The sequence below is a fragment of the Enhydra lutris genome, unplaced genomic scaffold, assembly GCF_002288905.1.
Source record: "Enhydra lutris kenyoni isolate GAN:26980312 unplaced genomic scaffold, ASM228890v2 scaffoldscaffold13, whole genome shotgun sequence".
In the NCBI taxonomy this organism is placed as follows: domain Eukaryota; kingdom Metazoa; phylum Chordata; class Mammalia; order Carnivora; family Mustelidae; genus Enhydra; species Enhydra lutris.
This window is the reverse complement of record NW_019154097.1, coordinates 52535937-52557488: the sequence shown is the minus strand read 5'-3', so window position 1 is coordinate 52557488 and position 21552 is coordinate 52535937. Positions and strand designations below refer to the sequence as shown.

General features: G+C 62.8%; 2 protein-coding genes and 1 long non-coding RNA gene across 3 annotated transcripts in view; 2 read left to right on the top strand and 1 right to left on the bottom strand.

Moving 5' to 3' along the window:
* The first annotated feature begins 4024 nt into the window (after positions 1–4024).
* On the top strand, positions 4025–14040 carry LOC111146263 (adaptor related protein complex 5 zeta 1 subunit). The gene is made up of 17 exons (XM_022501738.1): positions 4025–4095; positions 6643–6780; positions 6867–7053; positions 7347–7491; positions 7665–7777; positions 8147–8315; positions 8692–8832; positions 9107–9144; positions 9226–9388; positions 9831–10009; positions 10590–10732; positions 11059–11199; positions 11864–11975; positions 12211–12308; positions 12800–12932; positions 13010–13224; positions 13470–14040. Exons 1-17 carry the CDS (start codon positions 4055–4057, stop codon positions 13738–13740), a joined length of 2427 nt encoding a protein of 808 aa, XP_022357446.1. The 5' UTR covers positions 4025–4054; the 3' UTR covers positions 13741–14040.
* Positions 14041–15346: 1306 nt separating this feature from the next.
* LOC111146195 lies at positions 15347–16754 on the top strand. The gene is made up of 3 exons (XR_002640523.1): positions 15347–15500; positions 16057–16215; positions 16693–16754. It is a non-coding gene; the product is annotated as an uncharacterized LOC111146195 (long non-coding RNA).
* The window catches only part of LOC111146193 (Rap associating with DIL domain), a 79576-nt gene continuing 74720 nt past the window's right edge, over positions 16697–21552 (bottom strand). Inside the window, exons 9-14 of the mRNA XM_022501633.1 lie at positions 19905–20055; positions 18798–18997; positions 18349–18667; positions 17529–17668; positions 17146–17285; positions 16697–16836 (exon numbers count right to left, since the gene is read on the bottom strand). Of these exons, the coding sequence (XP_022357341.1) occupies positions 16731–16836; positions 17146–17285; positions 17529–17668; positions 18349–18667; positions 18798–18997; positions 19905–20055 (1056 nt within the window). The 3' untranslated portion in view covers positions 16697–16730. The remainder of the gene's footprint in view (positions 16837–17145; positions 17286–17528; positions 17669–18348; positions 18668–18797; positions 18998–19904; positions 20056–21552) is intronic.

Below are 21552 nucleotides of genomic sequence, written 5' to 3'. Positions count from 1 at the left end.
GACATTAATGTTTTAAAGCTATAACAAAGTTTAAAATTTCTACTTGTTTTCCACTTATTTTAACTGTCCTTTTATCTATTAAATTGTTGTATGTGGGTGGGGAAGTTCTGTTTCTCCCCTTAGCATTTGTTTCTATAACCAGAAATAAAATTATATATTACAGAAACGAGCCCGGGGCTCCATGTGGTCCTTGGGAGTGGCACCTGGAGGCAGACGGGTGGATGGGCAGATGCCTGGACACGCAGCCCCCGTGGGCTCCCTGGAGGGGGGCGCCTGACCCGAGGGGCGGCCACTGGGAAAGGTGTGCGTTTGCCTCTTGTGCTCAGCGGCCCCCTCCGGGGAAGACACAGACTGTCAGGGGAGGCGCCCGTGATTTCCTGGCCTCAAAGAGCCCCAGCGAGTTCTCTGAATCCGAGTGTCTGCACCCCAGGGACAGGAAGACCATTCCCATCGGCCCCCGGACGTGGACAAGCTGGCGGAGCCTCGCCCTGCACCCAGGCACCAGGAGCTCCACTGGGGGTGCCCATGGCTGCCTCTGCGGCTGCGCCTGTGCACCCACGAGGAGCAGACCCTGGACAGCTGGGGGTCCCTCCTGCGGCACTCGGCTGCGTGAGCCTTTCTGCCGCTGTGCGCTCTTCGTCTCTTAGGCCTTGTGTGTTCTGGGTACCGGCGACAAAGCTGAGGGCGACGTTAGCAAAGGTGGTCGGCCCCGGCGCTGAGTTCAGACTTGGATTCAAAGTCTGGCCGCGGGTCAGCGGGGGAGGTTTAAGTGGCAAGAAGCTCCATTATCTATTAAAAAATAGATAATAAAAATAAGATTTCAGGATAATATTTGGCACAAACATGAATTTCGTGAGAAACCATCGTGTGTCACGACCCCTGGGAAGAGGCTTGGGCTGTGCGTGTGTGCAGAGAGAACGGTCCGGCCCATGGCTGTGTTCTCAGAAGTGAAGCCAGCCGGCTATGGCGGGCTGGTATGGAAGTGGGCAGAGGGCACAGCCCCCGCCACAGACCACCTACACGTCCAGCCGTGTTCACGGTTGCCGAAGCTGGAGGCCGACCAGGGGGTTCACCGACAGCGGAATGGCTGAGAGGTGGTAATTCCCCGTGGTCATCTGTTCCCAGAACGCGGCCGTGAGGACGGCCGGCTGTGACACTACCCCCCCCAATGAGGGATGGAGCCATAGAGAAGCCTGCACGATGCGGGGCCCCGTTTGTATGAACCGCAAAGAGGCAGGACTAACCCACGATGACAAGAGGAGGTGCTGAGAGCCAGCCGGGAGGTCTGGGCCAGGGTCAGCTGGACACAGCGGCTTGCTATGTTTTCAGGAATGTGGGCAGCCAGCTGCTAAAGCCATCATTCAAATTTTAGTGATATAAACTTAACGATAGTGATAGAAACTTAAGATTAAATACATCACATTAAAAAAAGAAGGCGGTAAGTACGCTGTTTGTTTCTTACTATCGTCTGACTCTCCCCGTGCCCTCTCGGTCACCACCCCCCCCGGTCCCTCGTGTCCATTTGGTTTCTGCAGCTCTCCCTGCGGGACAGTGACATCACGGTGGCAGCCTAAAATCTGCCGTTTGGTGGGTATCTGTACACAGAAATCATCAAACACTACAGGTCAGCCCCTCGCCTCCCCGCCCCCCCCCCATTAAACATTTCCAAGTGTATCACGCTCAGATTAGTGGGAAGGATCACGGAGTTCACTTACAATCCGTATACTTTATACATGCTTTACCTTAATAAATGCTTTTTTAAGCTCCAATATTAGTATCCTAACTCCTTTCCAGGTCTCAGTGCAGGCACCTGCGGATTCGCTGTGCATACCACGGCCCAGGTAAACCAGCAGACTCCCTCCACAGCCGCGGGTGGTGACCAAGCTACGGGCTGGCGGCTTCACTCCCAGCCTCCTGTGTGCTTGTGATTCCCGGGCCGGGCCAGGGCAGGGGGCGCAAACCCCGCCTCGGCTCTGCCAGCCTCTCCCTTTCCTACCGGGGCCTGGAAGGTGCTTCCTGGCCCTGGCCACATCCTTCATCAAACGCTCTGACAACAGCCGGCTTAGTCTCTGCAGCCCAGCCAGGGCCAGCGCCTCGGGCCAGGGCCACCCCTCCTAGCCCTGGGACCCTCCTGCCACCCCCCTGCAATCTCCCCACACCCCTCTCCCAGCAGCAGCTGCGACTCACCCTCCCTTTCAGGTGTGCAGCCCCAGCAGCCCTTGGGACTTGACCTCTGTGGCCCCGCATCCTCCCAGATGTCTTCCCGCTGCTCCGGCCATTCCTCAGTGGGGGACAGCATGGCTGCTTGGCTCATCATGCTTCTCCCCTGACAGGTGTAGACCTTGGGCACCTTACCTGGTTTTAGCTTCAGTCCAATCGTCCTTCAAATGGTAATAAAACTTGGCTCGGAGTTGACTGACAGGTTCAACGAGATCACCGATGCACGGTGCTTGGCCTTCCCCAAGGACTCCCTGTAACAGACTTCCTGGAGGCCCAGCTCCCCTCCGAATCCCTCTGCAGCTCCCGTCTCTAACTCCTTGGCACCGGCCGCCCTCCACACCTCCTGGGTACCATCAGGACATCTCAAAACTGTCAAGTCCGGGTTTCTGGCAGGTGAGTAGCTGGACTGTCCTCTCTCCGCCCCCTCTCCTCCATCAGGCGTCTCCTCGCTGCTGACTCCCGCCACCCTGCCCAGATACCCGACTGCCCACAGCGCCTGCTCTCACTTGGCACATCCTCCCTCCGTGGCATTTCCCACTATTAGGCCGCGGTGTGTGTTTGCATATTTGATCACTGTCCACTTGTCGGCTATAAATTCTCCGAGGGCAGGGGCCTGGCCTCCCCTGTTCACTGTTCCCCGGAACCTAAAATACTCCCTAGCTCAGCAAAGGGACTCAGTCCTTGCCGGCTCATTGAATGAATGACTCCCCAGACGTCTCTTCTGCCCCAGTGCCAAGGGAACGGGACCACACAGAAAGCCAGGAACCTGCTGTTGCCCTGTTCCTCCTCCTGTCCCCAGTCCATCTCCAGGTCCTATAAATCCTAGTCATGAATGGTGACAGAGTCTGCCTACTGCCTGTCCTCATGGCCTGTACCTAGCTTGGGCAGCCTCCCCGTGTGCTGTCTATCCTGCTGCCAGAGGTCAGGTTCTGGTCAGGTGCACGTAGTCTCAGGAAGCAGGCCTGAACCGCTCTGTTCAGGACCTTGGCTCCCCCCCCCCCCCCCCCCCCCCGGGTCTTCCCCCCCCGGGAAGGGCCCCCCCCCCCCCGCCCCCGCACCCTGCCTGCTCAGTTCAGGCTGTACGTGCATTTACCACACATGCAGCCTTTAGGCGGGGATACTGTGGCGGACGCGTCTTTCAGAAGCGCTAGAAGCTAGGTTTCCCTCTTCTAAGCCTGTTGCAGCCATGGTCCGTGGTTATGGCGGGCAGGGAATAAGACTATTCAAAGCAGCGCTACAGCCCATGATAGGCGCTAAATATGTGAGAGCCTCAGAACAGCAAAGCTGCACTGCGGAGGGGCTGGGTTGCCCTTGCAGATTGCTGAACACGGATCCGCCCAGCCACGGAGCGTGTGTCGTGCGCTCAGGTCATACTGATCCAAGGACCCCCACAGGACAGTGCCGTGGGTGGTCAGGAGACGACCCAGAAATGGGGCAGTGGCGCGGGGGCTGGCCACAGGCCCTCTCCTGACGGCACCCGCGTGCCCAGAGTCCGTGGGGGGAGAGGCGGACCTGGGATCCTGGGGTGCCAAGGTCCCAGGATCACAGAATCCTAGGGTCCCAGAGTAACTCAGTTCCCGCGTCATGGGCTCCTGGGAGCTCGGGATCCCGGGGTGCCGAGCTCCTAGATCTTGGGACCCGGGATGCCCAGATTCCGAGGTCTCAGGGTCCCAGTCCAGGGGACTGGCGGCCGGCTCTCTGACGGCCCCGCCCCCGAGGGAAAGGCCTCCGCCAAAGCACATTGGCCGGCCGCCCCGCCCACGTGACGCAGCACGTGACGCGACCCGGAAGCGGCGGAGCTGCATCTCCGGGCGGCGGCTGCGGCGGCGGCGGCATGTTCACGGCGGGGGCCGAGAGTCTGCTCCACCAGGCCAGGTGGCCCGGCCTTTCCCTTGGGGCTCCTGGCGGGGGCGGGGGGGTGTTCTTACAGAGCGGGGCCCGCGCGCGGCGACCTGCAGCAGCCCACTTAGACCCGCTACAGAGGCCCGGGGAGCGGGGGGAGGGTCCGGCCGGCCCAGGAGGCAGCGGCGCCGGAGCCTCGGGGCGAGGGGTGCGTGCCCGGGAAGCGGGGCGGGGCCCCCAGGCTTGGCGGCGATAGCCGCGCGTCCCGCAGCCAGGCGGGGAGCCAGAGGCTGTCCGGTGCTTCAGGGGCAAGAGCATGAAGCCGCCAAGAGGCTGGAGAGCCTCCTGGCATTGAGGCCCGGCGAGCTCTGCGTGCCAGCCTCGGGAATCGGATACCATCGGAGGGCTCTGGGGAGCCAGGGGCGAAATCCCCGATTTAGAAACTCGCTTTCCTCAGGGTGCATTAGATAGGATGGAGAAATTACTCACCGGCTTCTGGCCCCCAGCTGGCCCTGGACTCCCACTGACTAGTCCGTAGCCCCTTTACCGAGCCCCTACCCAGCCACGGGAGAAAGCAGAATGCAGGCTAGGACTAAAACCCCACAGTCCATCAGACGGTGTAAAACTTGACGCTACTTGTTTAGAAGAAAATGCATTCGGGACCACAAGGCAGTGATAAAAACAAAAAACCTAAAACTGGATCCAGAGCTGGACCACTTGGTGGGAGAGACTGGGATGGTTGAGGCTGCTGCCAGCTAGGGAAACAAGATCTTGAATACCAGTTAGGTTTGAAGGCTGGGAACAGGGCAAGAATCCTCTGTGGTCAAAATAACCCTTAAAAATCTGCTCAGAAGGTGCCTTGTGGGTTCATAGCACCTTCATTGCTATCTGCGTCTCCTTCATTGTTGGACAGATACTCCAGTATTCAAGCTCGAGGATTAGAAATCGAGCTCACCTGAACTTCGGGGATGTAGTACGTGAAGATAGCATCTCACTCAACATGTGACACAGTCACCCTAGTGTTCTCGCCAAGAGGCACGTAAGAACTGAGACCCACCCAGAACCTCACGGGGGTTACCTCTCCCCAGCTCAGCTTCTACTCCAGGTCATAAATTTGCAGAATGAATAGTCCTCACTCTCTGCATTCGCTCTGTCTCAGGTAGGGCAGTGGGAGAGTTGAGGGTAGCACATTTTCCAATATCCCAAAGCAAGATGCTTGAATTATGTGAATTATGCAAGAATTATGCACATTCTCTCCATTAGGGTTTGAAGAAAGCTAGTCATGATCAGTTAGGTCTTAGTTTTTCACTGTATTCTACCCTAACGAAGCCTGTGATTCGGGGTGTCACAAGAGAAGTAGGACTCGTGGTTCTCAGAGAAGGCGAGCCCAGGACCCTGTCAGCCTTGTTAGAGTCAGTAGGAGTTCAGGTTTGAAAGCACTGGGGAGCTGTTGGAGGGTTTGAGCAAATTGGCCTTTTAGAATCCTGGGATTTAGAGAATATACTGGAAGGCATTCACTGGGATGAGGGGTACCACCATTCTAGGAAAGAGTCTGCTGTGTGAGTTTGAGGCAGCCTGGTACCTTCCCAATCCGTCTCGTTAGGCCCGGGGAGAAACACACCTGACCAGGCCTCTTTTCCTACATCCTCATCCCACAGGTGACTGTTGTGTTTGTAAGAAATGAAAACGGGTTAGGAGGTAGGAGGGCGACGGGGAGTGGTGGGGAATTCACAGAGGTTCATCAGCCAACCTTCAAGGAAGAACAAGAAACAGAGGAGGCAGCCCCAGGCCCCCAGCCCCACATGCTCAGCCGCCCTCTTCGTCAGCCCGAGACTGGAGCTGCCCCGTCTCGGTTCAAAATCCCAGGTTCTGAGGTCGAGTGTCTGATCAGTCGAGCCTGGATCCGGTGGACTTCCGCTGTGGCTAGGGGGCTGGAGGGGGCCCTCCTCTGAGAGCACTGCCCCCCACCCCAGCCAGAGGTCCCTAGTACTGTGTTTCCTGGGCTTGCCTTGCCCTTTCAGACTGGAAGAGAAACCCAGAAAACCAGGTTTCTGTTTTGATTTCTGTTTCTGTTGATGCTTGAAGATACAATTTTTTAACGAAGCCGAGTAAATACTAGGAACCGTGGTAGTCATACCTGAGAACATGACCCAGTGTTTGTTCTCTAACGTAGCAGATTTCGCTCTTGTTCCCAGGAGCGGGAGGCTCACTAAAGGAATCTTCTTGAAAAGCAACTTATTTCAGACCATGCTTCATTTTGAGTGCTAACATCAGTGGGTTTTAGTTCTTTCACTCCTGGGACAACAAAAACCTGGAGGTGTGGTGTCTCTCCTGAAAGCCCTACCAGCAGGGGAGGGGAGTGACCACATGGTGACAGGGGACAGTGGCTGCATCCCAGGGAGGGCGGAGCCGCAGGTGGTGTCCTCGCTTTCCCACACGAAGCCCGTGATGCTGGCTTCTCTGCTCCGTGGGGATGTCCCTTCAGACCCAGGACCATGGGTCACAGCTCAGGGTGGGATTTCCAGCTCCCGCGGACAGGTCCCCCAACTCCAGGTCGCCAACACCCCGCTTTTCATTTAGGGAGATCCAGGACGAGGAGCTGCAGAAGTTCTGTTCCCGGGTCGCGAAGCTGCTGCAGAAGGACGACCCGGGGCCTGACGCAGTAGACGCCCTACAGAGGCTGTTCCTCATCGTCTCAGCCACGAAATACAAGAGGCGGTGAGTGTGCTGACCTTCGGGGGCACGGCCGCGTGGGTGGGGTGCTGAGTAACACGCCCCCCGTGCATGTGGCCCTGCGTTTCCAGGCTGGAGAAGACGTGCGTGGACCTGCTGCAGACCACCCTCTGCTCGCCCAAGTGCCCTGAGCAGCTCCAGCTTCTGTGCGCTGCCATCCTGAGAGAGAGGTCACCCTCCGATGACCTGAGCCTGTCCTGTGACCACGTCCAGAGCAGCCAGCAGCTGAGCCTGGTGGCCTTGGTGCTCTTGGCCCAGGTGATGTGCCCATCCTGCCCCTGGTGCCCCTGGGGCACCCACCAGCCTCCCCCACCCCCTCCTGCTCTCCTGCCCCTTGTTCCCAGGGACAGGGCAGGGCTCTGGGAAGGGCCCAGATTCCGGCTGCTCCAGTGATGCCCCGGACGTGGTAAGCGGTGGTGGTACGGAAACAGGTGTCCTCGTGGAGCAACGGCCTTCAGGACCGGCTGCCCTTCCCCGGTGTTTTCAGACTAGATGCGTGTCGCTCACACACACAGGTAATCACTTTGCATTCCCCCATGTTCCGTTTGAAGGGTGACAGAAAGGAGGAGGTCCGAAGCGTGGGCCAGCGCGCCTTCAGAGTCCTTGAGAGCCGGCAGCCCGAGGGGCCCAGTCTGAGGCACCTGCTCCCAGTCGTGTCCAAGGTCACGCGCCTGGCCCCGCACTCCATCCATGAAGGTAGCCACCCTTCCGGAAAGGCCATTGTGAGCACAGAGGGAGAGGTGCGCCCTGAGGGCCCAGCACCCTGTCCAGAGCTTGTTTTCTAGAAAGTTCTACCAGTGCCACTACAGCCCGAGTCTGTGGGATTGACTATTTCCCACATGTTGTCCCTGCCCGCCTCCCACCCATAGACCAGACCAGCCTGCTCAGCAAGAGGTTGGTGGACTGGCTTCGCTATGCCAGCATCCAGCAAGGGGTCCCACACGCTTCTGGAGGGTTCTTCTCCACACCCAGAGCCCGGCAGGTGAGCCTGGAGACTCAGGACCTCCCTGGTTCCAGAATGATCCCTCTTTCGTGTCTGCACTCAGGTTGGGGGGCTTTGGGTCCCCGGGGTCACAGCCCTCCTAACCCATGATGCTGTGCGCCAAACCCACTGGCAGGGGTCACTTACCTGACAGAGGACCACGTCCACTTAGGTGCCAGTGTTTATGTGTCTTTTGGGGGCCACCCCCGGTCCTCGAGAGCATGAGGGCGGGGCTCCCACTGGCACGCAGCCCCCCTCCCACCTTCCCTGGTATCTGTGAGCCCGTTGGCCGCACCCGCCCCCCGGCCTTAGACCCCAGCACCTCCCCAGCCTGTGTCCCCACAGCTTGTCCTTCCTTGCCTCCCACAGCCGGGCCCTGTCACTGAGGTAGATGGGGCGGTAGCCACAGATTTCTTCACGGTGCTGTCCACGGGCCAGCACTTCACGGAGGACCAGTGGCTGAACGTGCAGGCTTTCTCCATGCTGCGGGCATGGCTGCTGGCCAGCAGCCCCCAGGGCCCCAGTGCCCTGGACTCAGGTGGGACATGGGGGTCGGGGGGACATGGGGGGGTCACACAGGCAGGAGGTGGACGGCACCAGGTGTGGCCCCCAGGTGACGCTGGGAGCACTGGTTGAGCCTCGTCAGCCCCGGGAGGCCCATCCCCGTTGTGTAGGAGAAGCCACAGAGGGCACAGAAGGTCACAGAGGGCAGATGGCAGCACAGGTGCTGACAGCTTCACCGAATGCCCTCCCCCGTGCAGACTGGCCAGTGGTGGGGACAGACTGGGCTTCCGGGAGAGACACCGCCCTGCCTGTGGCCTCTGGTTGGGGTGAAGGCGGCCACGGTGGGGCTGGGCCTCAGCCGCCCGCCACAGGGACTCCGTGCCCCTCGAGCACCTCATTCTCCTTTCCAGATGACAAGTCGGAGCTGGAGGGCTCCACGCTGTCCGTGCTGTCGGCCACGTCCACCGCCAGCCACCTGCTGCCGCCCCAGGAGCGGCTGAGGGAGAAGGCCTTCGAGTACTGCCAGCGCCTGGTGGAGCAGAGCACGCGGCGTGAGTCCTGTCGCCGCGTCTCCTCCCCGAGGGGGCGTCCCTGGCTGCTCCTGGGGGGCGGGGGCCTGCACAGCCTCTGTGTCCCCGGGGACTCTGTGCTCCTGGTGCAGACCTCGGGAGCTGGGCAGGGGGCAGAACCTGTCCCCAGCCTCCCGTGCATCCGCCCCGGGGTGGGGGGTCACTGTCTGCCTTCTCCTCCAGCTTCTAGAACAGGGTGCTTCTTGCTCACTGTGTTGCCTCTGACGGAGACGGGGGGCCTTTCTTCCTTCCACAGGAGCCCTGAGAAAGGGGGACGCGGACCTGCAGAAAGCCGTAAGTGCCCACGGCGTTGGGGGGCAGGGTGGGCCCCTGACGCGGCTCCCTGTAATCCGGGCCCCCCACACGTCTCCGCAGTGCCTGGTGGAGGCCGTGCTGGTGCTGGACGTGCTCTGCCGGCAGGACCCGTCCTTCCTGTACCGCACGCTGTCCTGCCTGAAGGCGCTGCACACACGGCTGTGTGGGGACCTGGCGCGGGCGCGGGCGCTGCTGCCCATCGCGCAGTTCTTCCTGAGACATGGTGAGCCTCGCGCAGGGCGGGCCCGGGCCTCTCTTCCGTCGGGGGCTTCCTTTGTCTGTAGAACCGTGGCTTTGAGCGGCCGTTGGCGCCCGGTGGAAAGGTGTTAGATGGGTTTGAGGGGCTCATTGAAGCCGAGCAGCTTTACGCTGATCTTGGAACCCTCTTTGCCACGAGAGTTCACGGGAGTTTTGTGCGAGGGACTGTGAAACCAGCACCTTCCAAAGAACTTTCCTCATTGTGTGACCCAGAGGGACTGGGAGGTCGCTGGAGGCTCTCGGGGCGGGACGGGCGAGGCTCGGCCGGGGTTCCCTGTGCAGCGTACACACCTCAGGGCCCCTGGTGTCTGGAACCCTGAGCACCCCCCCACCAGGAGGGGGGTCCTCGTGACAAGGTGAGGTCCCTCGTGCCAGGGCCAGGCCCTGACGAGGCTGGTGCGTTTCAGGGGAGGCAGCCGCCGTGGACTCAGAAGCCATCCTCCAACACCTGTTCACCAGGGTCCCCTGCGAGCTCTTCCACAGCCCCACGCTGGCCTTCGAGTTCGTCCGCTTCTGCGGGGACAGCCTGCCCCTGTTTGGCAAGAACCCTGACATTCTCAAGCAGAGCTTCCCCAACCTCTTCAAGGCACGCTCAGTTGTTCTTGGGCCGGTGGGGGGTGGGGGGTACAGTGCCCCCCGCTCGTCCTCCAGACTGGCAGCAGTCACTAGCATCCGGGGAGCGGCCTGGGATGCCGGCAGAGGGCCGTAGGACAGCCCAGGGGGTCCATGCGTCCCGTAGGAACAGCGTCCCCGCCGGGGAGAACCCCAGGCTGAGCGCCTTCAGAGGAGCCGCGAGACTGGACTGTGGCTCATTCTAGAGTTTGTCCTGATTGTCGCAGCTGGTAGGTTCCTGTCATCTGGGAGCCTCGCTGGCTGTGTTCAGCTCTTTGTAAAGAGCTGTTACCTTTCGACGCACTGTTTGTGACCGGCTGTGGTCTCCGTGTGGTCTTTGCAAATTTAATTGGAGGAGAAACAGTGACAAGTGCAAAGTGATTGCTATAACTGTTGGTGCAAAAGGCGGCGCAAGGAAAGTGGGGGGCACTGGCACCCGGCCCATCCGGTACCGAGGTGCACTCCCCTGGGGCAGCCACAGGTCCAGCCGCTGGCCCGCACGCCCCACACGGGCCCTCCTGGTGCCCACTGAGCCACCACGCTTGTTCCTGCAGCTCCTGGCCTGGAACAGCCCGCCCCTCACCTCCGAGTTCGTGGAGCTCCTGCCGTGGCTGGTGGACCCCGGCACAGCTGTGGAGATGCTCCACGCGCTGCTGGACCTGCCCTGTCTGACCGCGGCCTTGGATCTGCAGCTCAGGTGAGCCTGAGGGATGATGCCTGTCCCTGGGTCCCCTCCCCATTGCCAACTGGATCCCTCCCCGTCCCCTGCTGTTCCGCAAGCTGCCCAGACAAGAGCGCCTCTCTCCAGCCCTGGGCCCCCGAGGCCCTGTCCCGTGTCTCTCGCTGGGAGGGCCTCACCCTGCAGGTACCGAGCCCCAGGTCCCTTCTAGTTCCTCAGGTTCATCGTTGGCGCGGGATAACGCCTGCTCTGTCTCCTCGAGGGCTGGGGCTGAGTCGGGCCTCCAGTGGCCTGGGCCCAGAGCCCACATCTGAGCCTGGCCTTAGGCGTCTGCTTGCTCACAGGCTGTCACCAGCTGTGTCTGAGAGGCCGCTGTGGGACGCCTCCCTCAGGAACCCCAGCTGTCTGGAGGCTTCCCGGGACCCACAGTTCCAGGCTCTTCTCCAGCACCTGCTGCGGGCCAAGGCCAGTGGAACCGTGGAGAGGTAGGGCTGCTCAGGCCGGGGGGCCCTGGGGTGGGGCCTGGCTGTGGGGGTCCCTGGCCCCGTGTCCCTGGGTCGGCTCAAAGAGCGCTACACGTGGTCAGAGCCTGTTCCCAGGGTAGGTGGGACATGTCTGGGGACATCTGGCCCTGAGCATTGTGCCTTCTAAGCTGAAGAAGCCCCTGTTGTCGCCCCCCATCCCCCTGCCCCTGGCAGTCGTTAGCCGCGCTCCGGGTGCTTGCCGGGCATAGGCCTCACGCTCAGCCCCTTACCGGCGCACCAGTTCGGTTCCCACAACCCTGCGAAGTCGGTGCTGTGGGGACTCCATTGTCCAGAGGGAGCAACTAAGGAGTGGCGCTCCCTAGGAGCAGGTCGGGGGCCAGGACCGGAACAAGGCGTCCTGAGTGCAGACCCCCACGCACGCCCTCCCTGTGTCCCGCGGAAGCAGGGAGCACAGAGCTCAGCAGGGAGCCGCGTGGTTCCCGGGGTTGGGGGTGGGTGGGCGGGGGCAGGGGGTTCCTCCGAGGAGGCGGCGCAGGTGTTTCAGAACTTGCCTGGGCTGCGACACTGCGACCCCGTGCCCTGTCCCCTCGGGCACCGGCATGTCTGTGGGCCCCAGGGGAGCGGGTGAGGGCGCTCAGTGGGATGCGCGGCTTCTGTCCTCCAGGTTGGCGCCCCTCCACCAGCTGCTGCAGCCCATGGCCAGCTGTGCCCGGGTGGCCCAGTGCGCCGAGGCTGTGCCCACACTGCTCCAGGCCTTCTTCTCCGCAGTGACTCAGGTGAGCCCGCTTCTGGGCTGCTCCGTTCCCACAGAGAGGGTGGCCCTGGGCCTCGGCAAAGCCGGTGTCCTTGAACACAGATCCCGCTCTGGATCAGCTAGAGGCACCGGGAGGGCGGCCTGACCGCCCCCAAGAGCAGCCCCGGGCTGGCGGGCACCAGTGGGTGTGGAGCAGAATGTGGGGGAGGGTGATGTCAGGGTGGGGGCTGAGTCTGTGTCTCCCTCCCGATCCCCAGTTTGCTGACGGGGTTCTGGCCAACCAGCTGGCGCTGCTGCTCCTGGAGAGATGTGACTCCCTTTACCAGGTGCCCCAGTATGAGGCCCGTGTGCACAGGTGGGCCCTCCTGCCGGCCCCATGAGGTGTCACCCACCCTGCCGACCCAGCCCCATTTCACCGCCCCCAGCTCAGCCTACCTTGGCTCTGAGTCTCCACCTCCCCTGCGCTGTGCCCCTTTCCGGCTGCCCTCTGCAGCATGTGCCCTGGTCCCCAGCATCACCTGGGGTCCAGCCGCTGCCCACACTCCTCTCCTTGGTCCAGAACGCCCCTGCCTCCGTCCCTTCTCCCCCAGGTCCGTAATCTCCAGTGCTGGCCCTGGTCCCTCTCCATGGAGCCTTCCAGACCATCTGTGCCCCTTTCCGAAGGCCTGATCCACACACGCCTGTGCCCACACCACTTAGCAGCCCCAGCTTCCTCTCCAGTGGGCCATGGGTTCCTTTAGGGGCTGAAAGCATCTGGACCTGAACCTGTTCAGAGGCTTTCCCCCTCTCCTCCTGGCTCTGGTTCTGCATGGGGGGCCACGGTCTAGCAGTGTCCTCCCCGGGCAGGGTGCTGAGCTCCCAGTTCCTGGCCCTGTGCGCACTGCACCCGTCACTGGTGGTCGAGCTGGCGAAAGAGCTGCTGGAGTTCGTGGGGAGTGTGAGCAGTGTCCGCAGCCGGGGGGCCATGCTTGCCTCCGTGGTAAGGCCAGCCGCCGCGCCACCGCCCCTCTCCCACGCCGGGGCGCCTGCCGGGATTAAGGCTCTGTCCCCATGCAGGCCTGGGCCATCGGCGAGTACCTGTCTGTGTCCTGGGACCGGCGATGCACCGTGGAGCAGATCAACAGGTTTTTTGAGGCCCTCGAGGCCCTGCTGTTCGAGCTTACCCAGTCGCGCCCATCTGCCACCCTCCCCGAGTGCCCCCCACAGGTCATCGCCGTGCTCATGACCACGCTGACCAAGCTGGCCTCCCGGAGCCAAGACCTGATTCCCAGGTACTGGCTGGGGCAGAAGGAGAAGGGGAGCTGGTGCTGGTTGCCTTCCTGGTCCCCAAGGTCTGCATGTGGCTTGCAGCACGAGGGCTCCAGTCAGATACCGGTGGCGGTAGTGTCCCCACGGCCTCGCTGCTCCCAGCTAATGCCCCCTGACCCAGAACTTTGGGCGTCTGGGCCCCCCCGTGGGGCCTCAGCTTTCACGTGAGGGGTGCATCTGCAGCTGACTGGGATCCCTTCGTCCTCAGGGTCTCTCTGTTCCTGTCAAAGATGAGGACCCTGGTCCAGAGCCCGGCGCTGAGTTCCATGCACCGTGAGGAGGGCGCGGCAGCCGTCCGCACACGGGCCACTGAGCTCTTGACGCTGCTGAAGATGCCCAGTGTGGCCCAGTTTGTGTTCACGCCCAGCGCAGAGCTGTCCGAGCCCCGCTACCACCGTGACGCCAACACCGCCCTGCCGCTGGCCCTGCGCATGGTCAGCCGCCTGGTGGAGAAGGAAATGGGCCTCCTGCCGGGGTGAGGGGTGTTGACCTGGGGGACGCTGGCCCGGCCACAGAATGAGAGCCAAGCTGCGGCTGCCACGAGCAGGGGCTTGAGACCCGGGGAGGAGCCCCGGGTGGGTCTGGGTCCCTCTGTGTGGGTCAGGCTGTCCCATCCTCAGCCTTTGGGTGTTTGTCTCTGTCCCATGCTGAACTGTGTGGTGACACAGATCTGATTTGGAGCTCTCACCCCGTTGGGGGTGGGTGGGGGCTGCTTGGTGTGTTTCTGGCAGATCCTTGTTGGGAGGCAAAAGGAGGTGCAGCGGCAATAAACATCTTCCAGAGAATCCCTGTGTGCACGAGGCAGGGGAGAGGGCCAGATGTGGGGAGCACTGCTGGGCTGGGAGGCCTGGCCCTGGGCAGGGGGGGACCCCCGCCCCGCTGGGCCAGACGCTTGGGGCTGTTCCTTCGTCCCAACTCCCCACCGTGTCCCAGATGTGACAGAAATAACAGCACGTATGTGGGCGATCAGCAAGGGAGCCGCGTGACTCTCCCACTGGCACAGCCGCCACTGGGAAGGGCCTCTGCTCAGTGTCCTTTCTTAGTCCGCCTTCTGATGCTACTGAATGATGGAAGACGCAGAGGCTGTGGCTCTTCTGGCCTGCAGTCTCTTGCCATCTGGAGGAAGGGCAGGGCCAACCCAGCAGGGACCCCCCAAGCCAGGATCGCGCTGGTATTATGCCGAGTGGGGGAGACTAGCCGAGTGTGGGAGCGCAAGAGAGGTGTCGTGGTTCGTCCCCCCACCCGTTAGTGCCTCCTGTCCCAGTTCCACTGAGGTCAGCTTCCTGCCTTGGACACTAGCTCCCAGGGCTGCCCCTCAGCTCCGCCGGCTGCGCGCAGGCATCCGGGACACCAGGTGGCGCTGGTGCTCCGCGAGTCTCCGCCGGTCTCGCCCCGCCCGCCCCGCCGCCTCTGGCCCCGCCCCCGGACGCCGGACCGTGCGGACGCCAGAACCGCGCTGCTGCGGCGGGCGGACGCGGTGCGCGGAGCGGACCGAACCGGGCTCCGGCCGGCAGAGTGTCCGCCTCGGCTCCGCCTGGCGTCCCGGGCCCCGGAGGACTTCCGGTAGACGACAGGTGACGCGCCCGTGGAGCGGAGCTGTGGGCGTCGGGGCGGGGCGCGCTTGGGGCCCCCTGGTCCTCGCGGGTCGGGACAAGACCCGGCTCGGCCGCCCCCTCCCCGCCCCGCGCGGCCCGGGCCCGAGGCGGGAAGGCAGGCCAGAGGGAGGTGCTAGTTTTGCCAGGTCTCAGGGCGTGTTTTCAGTGGGCGCTCGGCCTGCGGCGTTTCCATGTGCTGGAAGTTTGGGTCCCAAAGCAGCGCGCGAACAAGCGTGGGTCCGAGAAGACACGTTTCCTCGCTTGTCAGAGAGCCAGGGCCAGTCCAGAGATGCTGCCTTTACGTTTTCTCTGCCTGGCGGACCGCTCTGCTGCCTGAGAGTCTAGACAGAAACTACCCGGGTTTGAACTCGGGGGCGTTTGCACTCCCTGAGTGTGCAGTCCACGCACTTGCTGCCGCCTGGTGGGGAGCGGGGAGCTCCCCACTGACCGCGGGCTTCCGTCCCCTGTGCTTTGGCCAACAGGCTGTGGACGCGAAGGACCGGAGCTTGAGACGTGCTGGGGAGCTGGGCTTGGCGGCTCGCGCTCTGCCGTGGCTAAGGGCATTCCTGGCGGGGGAGTCGGCCTGCGAGGCCGGGAGGACCCCACCTGGAGCTCGGAGTCCCCTGCAGCTGCGCTGAGTGCGGGTGAGGGAGTTGTTCTGGGACCTGAGCGCTGTCCTGGTGTTTCAGGGTGACATTACCGCAGCGTCTGGGAAAAGTGGGTGGGAGCTGGGAGCAGTAAACGGTTACTGCCTGGAAGGGACCTGCTGGGGACTCTGTGGGTGTGTCCCCACTCCCAGGACTCCAGCCCCTTGGGAACTCAGCTACATGGGGTCCCAGTTCGGCCCCTCGGGTTTCTCTCCTTTGGTGCTGAGCCGCCGAGACCAGGAGCTGGGCAGGCCTCCCTTGGGCTGCTGCTGGCCTTTTGGAACTGGCGCCCTGGATTCAGTTTGGGGCTCTAAGTTTTCCTTTTGGGTTCAATCACATGTTTAAAATGAGTTTTCTAAAAAAATACTTGTGATCTAGCAGCGGGTGCGCTTCCCCCCCGCACTCATCAGCGGGCCACGTGGGGCTGCGGGCAGCCTAGTGCTCAGGACCGAACGAGGACCTCACAGGTCGTGGGGGGGGAGCTCCCTCCCTGAGACCCCTCTCCCTGTGAGGGGTGTCGGCAGCCGACGAGCCAGGGCTCCTCTTCCTCCAGGTCTCTGTTCCTCTCCAAGAAGACGACTCTGGCCCCGAGCCCAGCCCTGAGCTCCCTGCTACGGCCACGGCTGCTGAGCCTGCTGAACACGCCTGGCGCAGGTGTCCAAGCCCTGCTGTCGCCGCGACCCCCACCACAGCCAGCCACCTGGAGGACAAGGTGAGTCTCCTGCTGGGGTGAGGGGAGGGTGACCTGGGGGACGCCGGCCTGGCCGCAGATTACCAGCTGCTATTAGGGCCCAGTCATGGCTGTGGTGAGCGAGAGGAGGCCCGGGTGCCCCCAGTGGGGTGAGGGCTCGAACTACAGCCTGGCGAGGGTTGGGGCAGGCGGTTCTAGACCGTCTTTGAGCTATGCTGAGTGTGTGCTGAGTGGGAGCTCCGTGCTTCAGGGTGGGGGCGGGGGCAGAGGGAGACCCTACCCGCAGCACTGGGACCCTGTGTCCTCCTGGGGAGCCCGGCGCCGCGCCCATCTTCATTCCACACACCGCCAGCCCTTCAGATTACGAAAGATAGTTTATTGAATCTGTACATTTCCATTAAAATCTTTACACATAAAAGCTCTGTAACAAACATCACAACTTAGTGTTCTCTGTCACATAAATAAAATATACACTAAGATGTACGTCTTCCGCAACAGGGAACGCGGGAACAGCGCGGCAGAAGGTGGCCGCCACCCTAGGAGGGCGGCGTGCGGAAGCGGATCTTCTTGGCGGTTTCCACGTCGGACTTGGCAACCAAAAACCGCATCTTCTTGCCCCCATTTCGGATCAGGTCCACAGCTCTGAAACCCAGTGCAGGGGGAGGAGGAGGGAGCCAGGCTCGCGTCGCGGGGACTCCCCGCAGGCCCAGCCTCGGGACAGGTGAGGCAGGCAGGGCTTTGGGGGAACCTGGGATCGGGACCCACTCTGTCACCCTGCTGTGACACACCCCCTCGAGGGGCCCCCCCGGTGGGGCTGCCGTGTGCCCAGAGGTTGAAGGAGCCGGCTGAGTGCTGCGCCTCTGCTCCCTCACACCCAGCACAGGGTTGGGATGGGACCTGCTCCCGGGCCGGGGGCTCCCCTGGCGGCTGCAGCACGAGGGCGGGGAGTACCTCAGGTAGCTGACACCCGTCAGGCTGCTGCCGTTCACCTCCAGGATGCGGTCTCCCAGGGACAGGCGGCCGTCCGAAGCTGCGGGGCTGCCCGGGAGCAGGGTCTGGATGTAGAGCCCGGGGGCGCCCAGCGGCGTGTGCTGGGAGAGAAGTGGCGGCCTCAGGCTTCCATGCGCCTGGGCCCGGCTCCCTCACAAGCTCTGCCACGGGGCTGCGAGGGCAGCACCAGACACCGTCACGTCCCCTGCAGGTCCTTCCCTCCTCTCAGATGCCTCTGAGCCACCCGCTATACTCTTAGCCCAGACCCTGGTCCCGGTCTTCCCCACGAGCTGGGGGCCAGTAAAGAGAGGGCCCGGCCCAGCAGAGCCCAGAGGGCCACTCACCAGCCCGTCGATCAGGCCCATCCCCAGCCCGGAGGGGCCCCGCTCCAGCTCCACAACGAAGACGTAGCAGAAATCCTCCGTGCTGGAGCTGCGGCTGGGAGGGGCCGGAGGGGGCTCGTCCGCGGGACCCACGCTGTCCCCTGGGTGGGCAAGGAGGGGGGGGGCTCTGTCTGCACTGCTGTGGCAGCCTGTCCCCAGGAAGGGTGCTCACTGTGTTCTAGCAAGTCCCCAACTACTGTCAGGGTAAGGGGTCCAGACCACACCCCCGTGTGTTTGGAAGAGGCACCTCCATCCCCCTCGTGGCTGGCCCTTTCCAGGGGCCGAACAGGGGCCTCTGCTCAGGCTCATTCTGAGACCCTGCTTCCTCCCTCTGCACCTCTAAGTGCTGACTCCACCTCTGTCCACCCCCCATGTCTGACCCAGCCCCCCAGCCCAGCACCAGGGCCCCGAGCGAGCCTGCCCCCTTCTTGAGCTGGAGCCACCCGGAACGACCTGTGGTTGTGGCCCCAGCACTCAGATCTCCAGGACCATGGCTGGCGCTGCCGTGGCCTAGAGATCCCCATCCCTCTGCCTCCCCGCCTTCCCTTCTTCTGTGCTTGTCTCCTGAGCCATCCCTCCCTGCCTCCCCCTATCCTCAGGGTAGCGACTTGGTCCCACAGATGGCTCCGCATGGCCCAGCCGCCCTCTGGCATCCTGGGCAGGCACTGCGAGCCCCAGGTGAACATGACGCCAGGACCTCATGGGTGGCATGACTCCCAAGGGGCTCTGCCGGGTGGCAACAGGGCTGGGGTGCGAGCATGAGCCTGGGGACATGTCTCACCTTCTGGAGCTGCGTTCCTCCTCCCTTCTGGGAGCACTTTCCCACAGGTGCCTCTAGGCTCGGGCCAGTCCGGGACAGCGGGCTCGAGGCTGAGTGGGGTGCTGGGAGGCGTGAGTAGGCACGAGGAGTCTACGTGCAGGGGGCCAGCCTGGGGGCCCCCGCGGCTCTGCCTTCCTGAAAGGCCCTGTGCACGGGGAGCCCCCGCAGAAGCCAGAGTGCGCCCCTGGCCAGCTTCACGGGCTCCCCTGCAAACTAGCGGGCCGCTCTGGCCCTCAGAGGTGGTGTGGTGTGGGCCCTGGGCGGCAAGGGGGAGAAAGAACTCAGGGACTTGGCGGCCGGGCGTGGTGGGAGAACTAGAGGGGCTCCGGGCATTCCCAGGGGCAGCAGCCAGGCCCTGAGCTGGCTGCCCCTGGCCACCCTGCTGACCGAGTCCACGCACCCCCAGCTGCACCCGGTACCTCGAGGCCCCCTGGCTGGGAAGGCCCCCCAACGGGGCTGGGCTTGCTATGCAGACTCCACAGGAAGTGGCGGATGTAGAGAAGGTGCTGGTAGATGCTGTCGTCCAGGCAGTCGGCCTCCAAGTCCACCTGGAAGCCCTCGCTCGGCAACACAATGGGTGGGGGGTTTTCATACGACTCCAGGACCTCCTCTGTTGGGGGAGGGGCAGGGGACGGCATGACAGGCCCAGCAAGACCAGACTTCCTGTTCCTCCCCAGGTGTGCCAGCCACCCCCACCCCACCCCATCAGGACTGGGGACGCCGCCGTGGGGCACCTGGGCAAAGGCTGGCCTGCCCAGACCAGCGCTCCGCCGTGCGTCCAGTGACCCGCCAGGGCAGAGCTCGAGCTGCCAGCTGGATCCTCTGCCCACAGTGGCCCCTGACGCTTCCCCTCCGGGCACCCCTCCCACCGCCCCCATCCACTGTGACCTGCATGTGGCCCTGGCACCCAGACGGTGGGGGGCATGTCCGCCCTAAAACAGACCCACCCCATGGGGGCCCCCAGCAGAGCACCCGCACGTGGCAGGCCTCCAAAGTGAGGAGCCCACAGTCCTGCTCAGAGCAGTGGCTCTGTCCAGGTTGAACCCCTAGGGGACAGGGACACAGTTTCCAACTGTAGTTTCTACCTCCTTGTAATTTCCGTGTGTCCTAGTGTATCGTGCAGCGGAGAGATACGTCCCTAGTTGTGAGACACACACAGGCCCACGTAGGCCATGTATGCGCACGCACGTGGCAAGCACACAGTCTCCGCATGCAGACCCTGCTCTCCTCTTGGTCGGCTACGCCCCAAGTGAGGCCGCAGCCTTGGGCTCCTCAATGGGTAGGACCCAGCCCGACGGAGGTTGGATCTAGGTCTTGGCCTGTGGGCTCTGACTACCCCCACCCACTTCTGTGAGGGTCTCCAGGTCCCCAGGTGGGGGGCAGGGTGTTCCCAGAAGATGGCCCAGGATGAAGGTCCCCAAGGCTCTGCAGGCTCCCATAGGAAGTCCCCCAGGGAGCTCCCTTTTGCCCCAACACGGCACACACGGCCCCCAGCTCCTGGCCCAGAGGCGGCTCACCTGACTTGAAGGCATCGGGGCTGTCCTGGGCGCCTGGCTCCCAGGCACTCATGGGGCCCACAGCCGAGGCCAGCTGGTACTGGGTCAGCAGCCGGTGCAGCTGCGCGGGGCTCAGGGTGGGGAAGGCGGCCCGCAGGTTTGCCCAGCTCATCTGTGTGACAAGAAGCAGCTCATGATCAAAGGCTCCCGGATGGCACAGCCATACCCCCAGGAGGGGTGTTCTAGGCACTCTGGGGGCAGGGGCAGAGGGCCTGGGCTGCCTGGCCCCGTGCTCCCAGCTCGCTCACGCAGGCCTTGGCGCCCCTGGGGGCCGGTGAGGTCACTGAGGGGCCCAGGGGGCAGCCAGCAGGCACCCCACCCAGGGCTCTGTCTACTGACTACACCTACCACCACGTCATCCCCCCCGGGGCTGAGAAGGGAGGGAAAGAGTCCCAGGGATTTGACAAGTGGGATTCCTGCTTTATAGCACATAAGAGACCCGACCCACCAGGCTGAAAGGAAAGCATAGATGCAAAGCCTTCTACCACCTGGGACCCCCAAGATTGGCTCTGTGGGCACAGGACAGGGAGGCTCCCTCAAGTGGGACCAGCAGCCCAAGCTGCGCAGAAGAAGGTGAACTTATGCATGAAATCCAGCAGCCTGCACCGTCCCCTGCAACCCTGGTCTCCGCTGGCCGGGGACGCCCCTCCTCTCTGGTTTTCTGGGTCCCTCTCTCCTCTGCGGGTGAATCCGCTTCTCTGTGACACCGTCATTCATGACTGCCATTGGAGGCGCTGGCCCAATTCGTGCCCTCTGGGGCCCCAGCTTCTGACTTGGCTCTTGAAAGTCAGAAAGCACCCTGATGGCTCATCGCCAGGATGTGTCCTGTCTTATTCTTCCAGAAAGCTCACAGGCTTCTCATGGCCGTGGTTCTGACATTGCGGTGCTCAGCCCCCTGCAAGTCTGCTCCCCCTTCAAGCTCTTGGCTCCTGGCTGCGCGGTGCTCTGGAACCTCAGGGAAAGTGGGGGAGGGGCGTATTGGTCCCCCTCCATGCCGCAGCAGCCACCTCCCCTGCTCTTTCCTGACTCAGTGTTTGAAGCCTGGGCCTCGCCAGCGGGTCCTTCTCTCTTCCTTCCCTTTGCTCCTCTGCTTCTCTCTCTTCTGGGTTTACTGCCAAGAGGCTGGGGCTGTGGGTAGCCAGTGCCTTTGCTGGAGGGACAACTGTGTCCTGAGGCTACCTTGTTGGGGTGCAGGGCAGCCTCTGGGAGCTGCCCCCTTGCCCCCTAGCTCAGGATGGCCTCTGTTGGCCTGAGGCTGTGCCTTTGGGGAATCCCGGCTTCCGTCCCATGGCCATGCGGCATCCCAGGCTGGTGTCAGCGCGGGCCCAGCACACTCCTGTGTCCTTACCTGAGTGCAGGGACACTTTTCTGGGTGACTTCCTGGACTTTATCTCCCGATCTTGCCACGGAGTCCTTCCTCTCCGCGGTCATGGTTTTAGTTTCCAAGAATCCTTTTGGTTCTTTTTTTTTTTTTTTTTTTAATTTGATAGAGATCACAAGTAGTCAGAGAGACAGGCAGGAGGGAGAGGAGGAAGCAGGTTCCCCACTAAGCAGAGAGCCCGATACGGTGCTCGATCCCAGGACCCTGGGATCATGACCTGAGCCGAAG